Raw genomic sequence first — 14,746 nt, 5'->3', positions numbered from 1 at the left:
TAGAGAGAGCAGGATAAATCATGCTGATATACTTAATTCATTGAATTCCTTCCCATTCAACAGGAAAGTAGAAAAACACCGGTTGAAAAAAAAGAAAAAAAAAGAAAAAGAGCCTAGGAAGTTTCCCTTCAATGAGCAGTGAGATTAATATGTTTATTAGTCTCAAACATAAACAACAGCATAAAAGGAGAAGTCAGCAGGGACACAGATGAAGCTCTTCGTTTGTCTTAGATGTGCTACGAGAAAGAAAAAAATCAGTGTAATACCCAAAAACATCAGGGCAAAATGTAAAATGCTCGGAACAAGTAGACGCATTCAAGGCATATAGGTCAATACAAAGGTGGTCCCGGGATGAGGTTGAGAAGCCTGTACACCGGGACTGATCCTCACTAGTGAGGGGGCTGGATTAGGCCAACTCTCTGAGGCAGTCTCCTCAAGTGTAAAATGGTATTTGGCCGACAAGCATTAGAGATGGTATGTGTGGAAGTACCCAGCACAGTGTCTAGCCTATATTGGGCACTAGATAAATGACAACTATGTGCCCAATGAACTGGAAAAGAATGTTCACAAAAACATTACAGTGCTTTTCAAAACTCCAGGAACAGACAGCTCTAGGGTAATGTAGCAACTGGGTTGGATTCCCAGCTCTGCAACCTACCAGCTGTGTGGCCTTGGGTGAATGAGTGACTTAATCTCCTTATGCCTTGGTTTCCTGTCTGTTAAATGGGATTAATGCTGTAGCCAACTTCTTAGGATTCTTGTAAAGATTAAATGTATTAGTATATTTACATAAATTACAACAGGGCAGTCTGTTAAGTGTTAAAATATTTGCTCCCATTTGCCCCAGGCCTGGAAACACTCAACACCAAACCTGCTGGTAGAGTTCCCACCATGCCAAGCCACTGGCTTGGGTCACTACACCTTTCTTCTCTGTAAGTTCTCTGGTGTAGACCCGAAGGGCCACTGGCTATATAGCTTCAATTCCCTCCTCACCAAACCCTTTCCCCATTTAAACAAATCATCATTTTGTTATACTCCTATATTAAATCACCCACAATTACACCAGTCTGACTCTTCCCTCACCAAATGCTCCACCAGGAAAAAAGCCAATGAGTTGTAACCCAGTTATGAATGTGGGGGTCACTCTGCTGTTTCCAACTGAATTGAGCCACTTACCTGGTTTAATGCTCTACTTAATAGAGGCTTTGTATTTTTACTTTGCACTGGCCCCACAAATCATGTAGTTAGTCCTGGTCAGATCTGATGATTTCTGGTTTTCAATGTTGATGCATGAGGGGTCGGCTGAGCAATGTTGTCCCATCTCTTGAACCTTCTTACACTGAGACAGAGTGATCACTTCTTAGGCTAGAAAGACTGTAGTTTAAATACATGGGCCAAAACTGACATCAGATGAGAGACTATATTTGGAAGAATAAAAAGAAACTGGTAATTGTGGTTACTACCTGGGAGGAAGAATTACTTTTTACTCTACAGCCTTTAAGAATATTTAATTTTTACTATCTCCATATATAACCTTTCAAATTAATTTAAGATTTTTAATTTTTTTTAACATTTATTTATTTTTGAGACAGAAAGAGACAGAGCATGAAAGGGGATGGGTCAGAGAGAGAGGGAGACACAGAATCTGAAGCAGGCTCCAGGCTCCAAGCTGTCAGCACAGAGCCCAACGGGGGTCTTGAACTCACGGACCGTGAGATCACGACCTGAGCCGAAGTCGGACGCTCAACCGACTGAGCCACCCAGGCGCCCCTAATTTAAGATTTTTAAACATCAACATACCACTTACTGTCTCTATCTTTACAGAGTCTCTTGTTTCCAGAGCGGCTGTCTTTAGCCGGCAAATGCTCCCTATGAGTGGGAGTTGTTTTACGCTGTTTCAAAGAGCCCTGGAGATAAATTATTTTCCATCAGAAGGTTTAAATTTAACGGAGAAAGAGCCAATGATAGAAGCTGAAAAATTTGGTTGGTTCCTTGTTGCTGTTTTGGACTTGAAACAGAGTGATTTTCCTGTGAACACTGAGGGATAAGATAAATTTGCAAAGCAATAACTGGTTCTGCTTAATGGCAGGGTTGAGATGTGTAAATTAGATACTCTACATATTTGAGTGATAGCATCCACACACCTCTGAGCTTTAGACCTTTTCTTAATTTATAATCCCCTCATTCATAATGAATTCCTAGACTTGTTATCATCATCCTTCATTTATATAGTTAAAGAGAGAAGAAGTACAGTAATGTAGAAGACAGAAGAAAACAAATACCCAGAAAGTGACTGAAATCTGTTTCTTGTCATTGGTCCAAAAACCATAAACAGATCTTTTCCTTCTTAATTTCCAGTCAAGAACCAACATGTGCTTACAAGCACACACAGGCCCACCACAACCCCCCAGCTCAGTCCAACAAAGCAGGGAAGCTTCAGAAGGAAAATCTAAGTCTTAGAGAAACCTCCACTGACCCCCTGGAGAGACCTGCCGATACCCAGAAGAGCTGATGTCTGAGCATAGGTGCTAAATACAAATTCCTGTGATGATGCAGAATGTGCACAGATCCTAAGAAGATACTGGCAACTTTGCCCAGAGAGAACATAACCTTTAACACTTGTAATAGCTTATTAATAAAACAGCTGTTTATCAACAAAAAGTTGGTATCTTTTGCTATCAAAAAGAAAAGGGAGAAAACAAGTATGTATATTCTAGCAACAAAATAAGACAAACTAATCAGAATGCAGTTTATTGATAAGACAGACATCAAATACATCATTTACATGGAGGGAGGGGAAGGCCAAAATCTTATATTCTGTATAGCGGCCCAGCAGGGATGCTCTCACTAGAGATGATTTATCAAGGGCACCCCATGAGAGGGCAGTTCCTGATGCAGCTGCCGGAAGAGCATCGCGCATCGGTTCCTCTCCTGGGTCTTCCCCAAGGTGTGGTAGAGTCTGGCCTGGAAGTAAACAACATCTCTGATTTGCTCTTTGCAGTCGACCTTTGCAAAATAGTTCTTGGCTTCATTGAGATTCTCAATGGCTGCCTCCAGAGCTGATGGAAAATGGGAAAAAAGCACAATGTTTAACTCAACACTTTGCATACAGTTTTCAAAACTTGACATCTACTTTCATTGGTTTAACATGTACCAGAGATACTTTTATACTCTACTCTTTGAGAAGAAAAAAATACACTAGGGGGAGGTTTTAAAAAAGGTCTTTAGTCCTGATTTCCAGCCTGGTACTTGGTTCTGTAGGGTTAAAATAATCATTCACTTGCCCTCAACCTTCACACCAAGCATGCATGTCAAAGCACTTTAAATACTGCATAAATCTTAATATGTATTTGAGAACTTAAATACTATCCCAAATTTAATGTCTTCCTTCTTCTGGGTCCTAAATTTAATTTTTTTTCTGCAATAGTATTGCATAGCAATCTCTGTATGGTTCCCTACCTTCTGTTTTCTTTGGTGGATCATAAGCAGCTGCTGAAGCCACCTGGCACTTGGCCACCAAGAACATGGCGCGGCCTTTGTCCAGGACAGCCCCGTCAGCCAAGATGGGCTCAATGGCCATGTGGAGAAGACTTAAGGCCTGTTCTGGGATTCCAAGGATGAGCTGAAAAAGAAACATTGTGGTACTGTACCTACCCACACCCACTGCCCACTACAGAAAAGGCTTCATTTCTGAACCTTATTTCCTGAATGGCCATGTCTGGCTTATGTTCTCCCTGACATGTACTACATTTAATATGCACCACACTCCTAGAAAACACTGTATGACAATCTGACTTCAGATTATGATGGATATAGCAGGTAGTAGTTATTCACACTATAGGAAGGTTTTTGTCTTTACAACAACATTCAGAATCAATATCCTTTAGCTTGGTGATTCTAAAGGGTTAAACTTTTGTGCAAGAATCATTGGGAGAAGGGGAACCACTAAGAAATAACTCGAAAGTATACAGTAAAATAAACAAGAAACATCCATTTAACACAAAAGAAACAGTAATGGAGGAACCGAGGAACAAAAAAGATGTAAGAAATATATAGAAAAAAATAGCAAAATAGAAGTCCTTTCAAATCTATAATTACATTAAATATAAATGAATTAAACTCTTCAGTTAAAAAGCAGAGATTAGCAGAGTAGATTTAAAAGAAACATGATCTGACTATATGCTATCTACAAGGAGACTCACTCTTGGTTAAAAGACACAAATAGGCTTAAAAAAAAAAAGACGCAAACAGGCTGAAAGTAAAAGGACATAAAAGAGATACTCCATACAAACAGTAGCCAGAAGATAGCTGGAGTGACTACACTTACATCAAACAAAACAGACTTTAAGTCAAAAACTGTTACAAAAGACAAAGGGCATTATATACTGCTAATGGGTCAATTCATCAAGAAGACACAATTATAAACACATATACACCAAAGAACAGAACTTGGTAAATTCTACGAAACATTTAAAGAAGAATTAACACCAATCCTTCTCATTCTTCCAAAAATAGAAGAGAAAGGAACTCACTTTGTAAGGCCACTGTTGCCCTAATACCAAAGCAAAATAAAGATATCATAAGGAAAGAAAACTACAGACCAATATCCCTTATGAATACACATGCAAAAATCCTCAACAAATACTAGCAAACCAAATCCAATAGCATATTAAAAGGATCATACACGGGGGCACCTGGCTGGCTCAGTCGGTGAAGTGTCTAACTCTTGATTTTGGCTCAGGTCATAATCTCACAGTTGTGAGATCAAGTCTTGCATTGAGCCCCACACTGGGGTCTGTGCTGGCCATGAAGCCTGCTTAAGATTCTCTCTCCCTTTGCCCCTCCTCCACTCACTCTCTCAAAAAAACAAAAAATCATACATCATAATCAAGTAGGATTTATCCCAAGAATGCAACAGTAGTTCAATATGTAAAAAAATCAATGTAATATACAATATTAATAGAATAAAGGAAAAATACCGCATGATCTACTCAATTGATATAGAAAAAGCATTTCACAAAACCCCAACACCTTTTCATGATAAAAATATTCAGGAGTAGAAGGGAACTTCCTCAACTTAGTACCAGTGCATCTATGCAAAATCCACAGTTAACATCATAGTTAAAAATGAAAGACTGAACATGACAGGGATGTCCACTCTCACCGCTGTTGTTTAACATAGTGTTGGAAGTGCTAGGAAATCAAAGGCATCAAAATTGGCAAAGATGAAGTCAAGCTTTCACTTTTTGCAGATGACATGATATTACACATGGAAAATCCGATAGACTCCACCAAAAGTCTGCTAGAACTGATACATGAATTCAGCAAAGTTGCAGGATACAACATCAATGTACAGAAATCAGTTGCATTCTTATACACTAATAATGAAGCAACAGAAAGACAAATAAACTGATCCCATTCACAATTGCACCAAGTAGCATAAAATACCTAGGAATAAATCTAACCAAAGATGTACAAGATCTGTATGCTGAAAACTATAGAAAGCTTATGAAGGAAATTGAAGAAGATAAAAAGAAATGGAAAAACATTCCATGCTCATGGGTTGGAAGAATAAGTATTGTTAAAATGTCAATACTACCCAAAGCTATCTACACATTCAATGCAATCCCAATCAAAATTGCACCAGCATTCTTCTCGAAGCTAGAACAAGCAATCCTAAAATTCATATGGAACCACAAAAGGCCCCGAATAGCCAAAGTAATTTTGAAGAAGAAGACCAAAGAAGGAGGCATCACAATCCCAGACTTTAGCCTCTACTACAAAGCTGTAATCATCAAGACAGCATGGTATTGGCACAAAAACAGACACATAGACCAATGGAATAGAATAGAAACCCCAGAACTAGACCCACAAAAGTATGGCCAACTAATCTTTGACAAAGCAGAAGAGAATATCCAATGGAAAAAAGACAGTCTCTTTAACAAATGGTGCTGGGAGAACTGGACAGCAACATGCAGAAGAATGAAACTAGACCACTTCCTTACACCATTCACAAAAATAAACTCAAAATGGATAAAGGACCTGAATGTGAGACAGGAAACCATCAAAACACTAGAGGAGAAAGCAGGAAAAGACCTCTCTGACCTCACACGCAGCAATTTCTTACTTGACACATCTCCAAAGGCAAGGGAATTAAAAGCAAAAATGAACTATTGGGACCTCATGAAGATAAAAAGCTTCTGCACAGCAAAGGAAACAATCAACAAAACTAAAAGGCAACCAACGGGATGGGAAAAGATATTTGCAAATGACATATCGGACAAAGGGCTAGTATCCAAAATCTATAAAGAGCTCACCAAACTCCACACCCAAAAAACAAATAATCCAGTGAAGAAATGGGCAGAAAACATGAATAGACACTTCTCTAAAGAAGATATCCAGATGGCCAACAGGCACATGAAAAGATGCTCAACGTCGCTCCTCATCAGGGAAATACAAATCAAAACCACACTCAGATATCACCTCACGCCAGTCAGAGTGGCCGAAATGAACAAATCAGGAGACTATAGATGCTGGAGAGGATGTGGAGAAACGGGAACCCTCTTGCACTGTTGGTGGGAATGCAAACTGGTGCAGCCGCTCTGGAAAACAGTGTGGAGGTTCCTCAAAAAATTAAAAATAGACCTACTCTATGACCCAGCTGTAGCACTGCTAGGAATTTACCCAAGGGATACAGGAGTACTGATGCATAGGGGCACTTGTACCCCAATGTTTATAGCAGCACTCTCAACAATAGCCAAATTATGGAAAAAGCCTAAATGTCCATCAACTGATGAATGGATAAAGAAATTGTGGTTTATATACACAATGGAGTACTACATGGCAATGAGAAAGAATGAAATATGGCCCTTTGTAGCAACGTGGATGGAACTGGAGAGTGTGATGCTAAGTGAAATAAGCCATACAGAGAAAGACAGATACCATATGTTTTCACTCTTATGTGGATCCTCCTGAGAAACTTAACAGAAACCCATGGGGGAGGGGAAGGAAAAAAAAAAAAAGAGGTTAGAGTGGGAGAGAGCCAAAGCATAAGAGACTCTTAAAAACTGAGAACAAACTGAGGGTTGATGGGGGGTGGGAGGGAGGGGAGGGGAGGTGATGGGCATTGAAGAGGGCATCTTTTGGGATGAGCACTGGGTGTTGTATGGAAACCAATTTGACAATAAACTTCATATATTAAATAAATAAATAAATAAATAAATAAATAAATAAATAAATAAAGTACATTAACAGGAAAAAAAAAAAAAAAAGACGGAAATCATGCCCCTAAGATCAGGAGCAAAAACAAGTATGTACATTCTTGCCACTTCTATTCAGCACTGTTCTGAAAGTTCTACATGGGGCAACTGGGCAAGAAAAAGAAATGAAAGGCATTCAAATTGCAATGGAAGAAGTAAAACTCTGTATTTGCAGAGTTACATGATCTTATATACAGAAAACTTCTAAAGAATCCTTAAAAACCTGTAACAGGTATTAAACAAGTTCAGCAAAGTTGCAGGATGTAAGATCAATATACACTAGCAATGAACAATCCAAAAATAAAATTAATTTTTAAAATTCCATTTATGATAACATCAAAAAGAATAAAATACTTAGGAATAAATTTAACTAAGAAACTGTAAGAATTGTACACTGAAAACTAGAAGACACTATTGAAGATATGAAAGAAGACCTGGGGGGTGGGGGGGAGCACCTGGATGGCTCAGTCGGTTAAGCATCCAACTCTTGATTTCAGCTCGGGTCATGATCTCACCATTCGTGCGTTCAAGCCCTGCATCGGGCTCTGCACTAACAGTGTGGAGCCTGCTTGGGATTCTCTCTCTCTCTGCCCCTCCCCTGCTTGCTCTCTCTCCTCTCAAAATAAATAAATAAAATAAAAAACTAAAAAGAAGACCTAGGGCACCTGGGTGACTCAGCTCGTTAAGCATCCAACTCCTGATTTTGGCTCAGATCATGATCTCATGGTTCATGAGTTCGATCCCCACACTGGGCTCTGCGCTGGCAGCAAAGAACCTGCTTAGGATTCTCTCTCTCCCTTCCTCTCTCTCTGCTCCTCCCTGCCTCAAAATAAATAAGTAAACTTAAAAAAAAAAAAGAAAAGAAAAAGAAATTAAAGAAGACCTAAAAAAAAAAAAAAGACAGCCTGTGTTAATGGACTGGAAGATTTAATAGTGTGAAGATGGTAACACTCTCCAAATTCATCTACAGATTGAACACATTCCTTATCAAAACTCTAAATACTATTTTTACTGAAATGGACAAGCTATTCTAAAATTCATATGGAATTGCAAGAGAATACCAACAGCCAAAATGATCTTGAAAAAAGAAGCACAAAATTAGAGAACTCTTACTTCCATCCTAATTTTAAATTTACTACAAAGATATAATAATCAAACAGTGTGGTATTATCATAAGGACAGATCAATGAAATAGAACTGAGAGTGCAGAAATAAATCCATACATTAATGATCAATATTTTTGACATGGATGCCAAGACTACTCAATGGGAAAAGAACAGTGTTTTCAACAAGTAGTGCTTTGACAACGGGATATCCATATGTGAAAGAATAAAGCTGGACTCCTACCTCACGCCATATATAAAAATTAACTCAAAAATAGGGCACTTGGGTGGCTCAGTTGGTTGGGCATCTGAATCTTGATTTTGGCTTGGGTCAGGATCTTAGGGTTTGTTTGCTTGGGATTCTCCCTCCCCTCTCTCTCTGCCCCTCCCCTGCTCTCTCCCTCTCTCAAAATAAATAAATAAACTTTAAAAAAATTAACTCTAAATTGATCAAAGACCTAAATGGAAGAGCTAAAACTATTCAAAACCTTAGAAGGAAACATAAGTATAAATCTTTGTGAACTTGGATTAAGCAACAGTTTCTTAAGGAGAACATCAAAAGCACAAGCAACAGGGGTGCCTGGGTGGCTCAGTCAGTTGAGTTCTGACTTCAGTTCAGGTCATGATCTCATGGCTCATGAGTTCAATCCCCGTGTCAGGCTCTGAGAGGCTCTGTGCTGACAGCTCAGAGCCTGGAGCCTGCTTTGGATTCTGTGTCTCCCTCTCTCCCTGGCCCTCCTCTGCCTGTGCTCTGTCTTTCTCTCTCTCTCTCAAAAATAAGTAAACCAAAAAAACAAAGAACTTAAAAAAAAAAAAAAAGCACAAGCAGCAAAAAAAAAAAAAAAAGGATAAATTGGATTTCATCAAATTTTAAAACTTTAGTGCATCAAAGGACATGATCAAGAAAGTAAAAAGACAACCCCGAGAAAAGAACATATTTCCAAATCATGTATCTGACAAGGGTCTAGTATTCAGAATATACAAAACAGTCTTACAACTGAACATCAAAAAGACAATAACCCAATTAAAAAGTGGATAAAGGACTTAGACATGTCTCCAAAGAATATATACAAATGGCCAAGAGCACACAAAAAGATGCTCAATATCATGAGTTATTAGAAAAATACAAATCAAAACCACGATGAGATAGAACTTTATAGTCAGATGGGTATAATACCAAAAAAAAAAAAAAAAAAAGGAAAATAACAAGTACTGGCAAGAACATGGAAAAACCGGAAGCTTCATACATTGCTGGTGAGAAGAGATGGTGCAGTCACTGTGGAAGTTTGGTGGTTCCACAAAAAGTTAGATATGGAATTATCATATGACCCAGCAATTCTACTCTTAAGTAAGTCCAAGAGAAATGAAAACATGTAACTACACAAAAACTTATATGTGAATGTTAAAAGCAGCTATTCAGGGGCACCTGGGTGGCTCAGTTGGTTAAGCATCTGACTCTTGATTTCAGCTCAGATCATGATCTCATAGTTCGTGGGATCTAGTGGGATCTAGCTCCAAGTTGGGCTCTGCGCTGACAGTGCAAAGCCTGCTTGGGATATTCTCTCTCCCTCTCTCTCTAAATAAATAAACAGTTTAAAATAATTTTTTAAAGCAGCTATTTATAATAGCTGACCCAAATGTCTACCAACGGATGGACAAAATGTAGTCTATCCATCCAATGGAGTATTATTCAGCCATTAAAAGGAATGAAGCGGGGCACCTGGGTGGCTCAGTCGGTTAAGCTTCCCACTCTTCATTTCAGCTCAGGTCATGATCTCACAGTTCATGGGTTTGAGTCCCGCTTCAGGCTCCACACTGATAGTGTGGAGCCTGCTTTGGATTCTCTCTCTCCTCTCTTTGGCACTCTCTCTCTCTCAAAATAAATAAATAAACTTAAAATAAATAAAGGAATAAAAGAATACATAAATAATAAAAGGAATGAAGCAGTGACACATGCTGAACGTCCCATTCAACATGAATGAACCCTGAAAACATCTTACTAAGTGAAGAAGCCAGACTACATAAGGCCAGATATTGTATGATTCCATTTATATGAAAGATCCGGAATAGGCAAACCCACAGAGACAGAAAGTAGCTTGGTGGTTAATGGGAGTTACTACTTAATGAGTCCAGGTTTCTTTTCAGAATGATGAAGATATTCTGAAATTAAACAGTGTTGATGGCTGCAAAACACTGTAAATATTCTTTTTTTTTTTTTTTTAAATTTTTTTTTTCAACGTTTATTTATTTTTGGGACAGAGAGAGACAGAGCATGAACGGGGGAGGGGCAGAGAGAGAGGGAGACACAGAATCGGAAACAGGCTCCAGGCTCCGAGCCATCAGCCCAGAGCCTGACGCGGGGCTCGAACTCACGGACCGCGAGATCGTGACCTGGCTGAAGTCGGACGCTTAACCGACTGCGCCACCCAGGCGCCCCAACACTGTAAATATTCTTAAAACCACTGAATTGTACCCTTTAAAATGATTAAAATGGTAAATTTTATGTTACGTGAATTTTATCTTAATTGAGAAAAAAAGTCACTAGAGCTGGAAAACAGGTTAGAGTCCTCTGCTCCTTCCCTAGAGATTCTGACTCCATGTTTCAAGGCAAAGCCAGATATGTAGATTTTTTTCAATGTTTATTTATTTTTGAGAGAAGGAAAGCACAAGTGGAGGAGGGGCAGAGAAAGAGGGAGACACGATTAGGATCCAAAGCGGGCTCTGTGCTCATAGCAGAGAGCCTGATGTGGGACTTGAACCAGGAACTGCAAGATCATGACTTGAGCTGAAGTCGGATGCTTAACCAACTGAGCCACCCAGGTGCCCCCAGATATGTAGATATTTTTTAAATCTTCCCAATTTTTTTTCTTGCTTCTTTTTTTTAATGTTTTGTTTATTTTTTGAGAGAGAGAGAGAGCATAAGCAGGGAAGAGGCAGAGAGATAGGGGGACAGAGGATCTGAAGTGGGCCCTGCACCGACAGGCTGTCTGGGGCTCAAACTCACAAACCTTGAAATCATGACCTGAGTGGAAGTCAGATGCTCAGCCAACTGAGCCACCCAGGTGCCCCTTTTCTTTCTTTCTGTAAAGTTTATTTATTTTGAGAGAGAAGGAAAAAGCACGAGCAGGGTAGGAAGAGAGAGACCAGGAAGATAGAGAATCCCAAGCAGGCTCCACGATGTCAGCACAGAGCCAGCCCAACGCAGGGCTTGAACCCACAAACCATAATGTAAAACATGATCTGAGCCAAAATCAAGAGTCCGACACTCAACGGACTGAGCCACGCAGGTGCCCCTTCCTAATTAATCTAATGCATGGTTTGGGAAATCTCTGCTTTAGTTAGTAAATTCTCCTAGCGCCAGTGAGTTCAAAATGCATTCATTCAATAAATATTTATTAAAAGCCTATTATGTAGAGGTCCTACTAGGTACCAGAAGATACAGCAAGGAGAAAACAAAGTCCCTTTTCTCACGGCCTTTACATTCCTCAGGGGGAGACAGTAAACAAACATAAAATACCTTTTAACTTCCAAAACCTTTCAATGAACACACAACTTCCTCATTTCTTTATTTATCCCCTTGTTAATCAAGCAGAGCTCTGGGCCAGCTAAATCATTAATATGATGCAAGTGTCCTCGATGAATGGGTGCATCCCCTTTATTAGAAACACAGCTCGGTATAGCCACCAGGTTCACAGCTTCAGACTTCCTGGAGGGCTTACACAATGAGACTGTATTCCCAGACTTCAGTATTAAGAAGTCAAAGCTCATTATTATCCCTTTCAAAACCAAAAAGTAGTAACAGACTAAGCAGTTCTTGAGCACAAATATGTGCTATAAAAACAGAGATCAGCTTACCTGAGCAAAAGCCAAGTTCAGCACCGTTTCGGAGGCCAAGTACTGTAACCGGTACTCCTTGGAGAGGGCCAGAGCCTGCAGGAGCACAGGCAGCGCGATGGTAGGGGAGGAAGACCGCCAGTATAGCTCGGCCACAGACAGCAGGACACTGCCCACAAAGACGAAGACATGGGATGAGAAGATCCAGCACAAAGGACCACCTGTAGGAAATGTTCAAGGGACTTCCCTTACCTGATCACCATTTCTGTATTCCTGATTTTCTGACAATGAATCAACAATTTTTGCAAAAGCTTGTGCGCCTCTGACATTTGGTTCTGAGCTTGTAGTACAATTGCTTTTCTGACACAGAAACAAAATAAACAAATGGTTATGCTGATATTTTACCAGGGTTGCAAGTATAGTCACTTTCAGGGTTACAATCTCTACTTCCTCAATTAGACTGTAAACCTCCCAAGGGGAAGAACTTTGCCTGATACAATTTTTGTTAAAAGAGGAGAAAAAAAATGTGCGTGTGTGTGTGTGTGTGTAAACACGTGTGTATACACCCCTCCCAGCACGCCCCCACACACACACACAAGAAAAAAACAAGTCTGGAATTACAGATATTAGAATGTTAGTGATTTTCTCTGGGTGATACTTATTTTCTCCCTATTACTCATCTGTATTTTCTAATTTCCTGTAATAAATAGGAAAAAAAAGTTTTTTCCTAAGCTAAAGTTAATAAATTAATCCACACAAAAATAAGAATAAAGCATTTAACGGGGCGCCTGGGTGGCTCGGTCGGTTGAGCGGCCGACTTCGGCTCAGGTCATGATCTCACAGCTCGTGAGTTCGAGCCCCGCATCGGGCTCTGTGCTGACAGCTCAGAGCCAGGAGCCTGCTTCCGATTCTGTGTCTCCCTCTCCCTCTGCCCCAACCCACTCGCATTCTACCTCTGTCTCTCTCAAAAATAAATAAACATTAAAAAAAATTTAAAAAAAAAAAAAGAATAAAGCCATTTAAGAACTACCTTATTCGGGGCTGGAATCTTCAAAGTTTCTTACCTGTATACACCCTCTATGCTGTTAAGAGCTGTGATTCCTGTAACAAGTGAATCAGCCAAATGGTATTTGCCATCATTCATTGCTCTGTCAAACTGTATTTTTTGATCACATAGCATCCATAGCTAATAAGAAAAAAAAAATTGAGGACAAAATGCAAGTGTTCACCTCGTTATTCAACAGATATAAAAATATTTCAGCATTTTTGAGATTTAAAAATTTTTTATAAATATTTCAAGGATGTAAAAAAGCCCTAAGAATAAAGTAACAAACACATGTGTGCCAATCACCAACTTTGTCAAAACACAACATTTTGATTTGCTTCAGATATTACTGCATACTAACGAAGTCTTTTGCAAATTCCATTCCTCTCTTTCTTTATCCAAAGTAAGCACCTGGGGCACCTGGGTGTCTCAGTTGTTAAGTGTCTGACTTCAGCTCAGGTCATGATCTAATGGTTTGAGAGTTTGAGTCCCGCATTGGGTAAACACGAGCCCCGCTTCTCTCTCTCTCTCCCTCTCCCTCTCCCTCTCTCTGTCTCTCTCTATGTCTCTCTCTGCCCCTCCTGGGATTCTCTCTTTCTCTGCCCCTTGCTCACTGGCGCCTTCTTTTTCTCTCTCTCAAAAACAAACAAACAAATAAATAAATAAAACCAAAGTAAGCACCTGATTTGGTGTTTATCATTCCCATTCATGTTTTTATACTATTACAGCATATATTCTTACCCTTAAACAATATATAGTATGATCTTGTAGGTTTTTAAATTTTGCAGAAAGTAAATACCGCTGTACTTTATGTATCCTTTGACAACTTGCTCTTAAGCTCAACAGTATTTTTCTGGGACTTACACATGTTTGTGTGTGTGTGTGTGTGTGTGTGTGTGTGTGTTTTATTCAATATGAAATTTATTGCCAAATTGGTTTCCATACAACACCCAGTGCTCATCCCAACAGGTGCCCTCCTCAATGTCCATCACCCACTTTCCCCTCCCTCCCACCCCCCCAGACTTACACATGTTAATACAAGTAGCTCTAGTTCATCCTTTCCACTAACGAATAGTTCTCAATTATACGAATATCTGTTCTCACAATGATGAGTATTTAGGTAGTGCCAATTTTTCACTCTTCTGAACAATGCTGCAATCAACATTCTCATGCATCTCTGCTGGTGCAAGAGTTTATGTCAGGTCTACAGCAAGCAGTGGAAACACGGGTGGAGGACATACACAACTTCAATTCAATACAGTGCCCATTTGTTCTTCAAGTGGGTTATACCAATTTATACTTCCCACCAGTAATATCCTTGCCAACACTTGGTACTGTCAGATATTCTACCTTTGGCCAATCTGATAGGTATGAAATATCTCATTACTGTTGTCTGGTATTTCCCTGACTGCCAGACAGGCTGAGCATCTTATCATATACCTACTGGCCATATGTTTTTTTCTGTGAACTGTGAATTGCCTTTTTTTTTTCTTCAACAGCTAGAA

At 39.5% G+C, this 14,746-nt stretch overlaps 1 protein-coding gene across 2 annotated transcripts in view; it reads right to left on the bottom strand.

Moving 5' to 3' along the window:
* Positions 1–2,735: 2,735 nt before the first annotated feature.
* Positions 2,736–14,746, bottom strand: part of ANAPC5 (anaphase promoting complex subunit 5) — a 44,738-nt gene continuing 32,727 nt past the window's right edge. Inside the window, exons 13-17 of one of the 2 annotated variants that reach the window (XM_047088400.1) lie at positions 13,261–13,382; positions 12,449–12,556; positions 12,218–12,365; positions 3,460–3,622; positions 2,736–3,059 (exon numbers count right to left, since the gene is read on the bottom strand). In XM_047088400.1, coding sequence (XP_046944356.1) covers positions 2,848–3,059; positions 3,460–3,622; positions 12,218–12,365; positions 12,449–12,556; positions 13,261–13,382 — 753 coding nt within the window. In that variant the 3' untranslated portion in view covers positions 2,736–2,847. The remainder of the gene's footprint in view (positions 3,060–3,459; positions 3,623–12,217; positions 12,366–12,448; positions 12,557–13,260; positions 13,383–14,746) is intronic. The other variant, XM_047088402.1, reaches the window with a different exon arrangement.

Source organism: Lynx rufus, unplaced genomic scaffold (genome assembly GCF_022079265.1).
Source record: "Lynx rufus isolate CCGP_SWC_20201006 ecotype Redwood Valley unplaced genomic scaffold, mLynRuf1.p SCAF_24, whole genome shotgun sequence".
NCBI lineage: Eukaryota > Metazoa > Chordata > Mammalia > Carnivora > Felidae > Lynx > Lynx rufus.
Note: the sequence above shows the minus strand (reverse complement) of the source record. Positions and strands in the feature narration are given on the sequence as shown.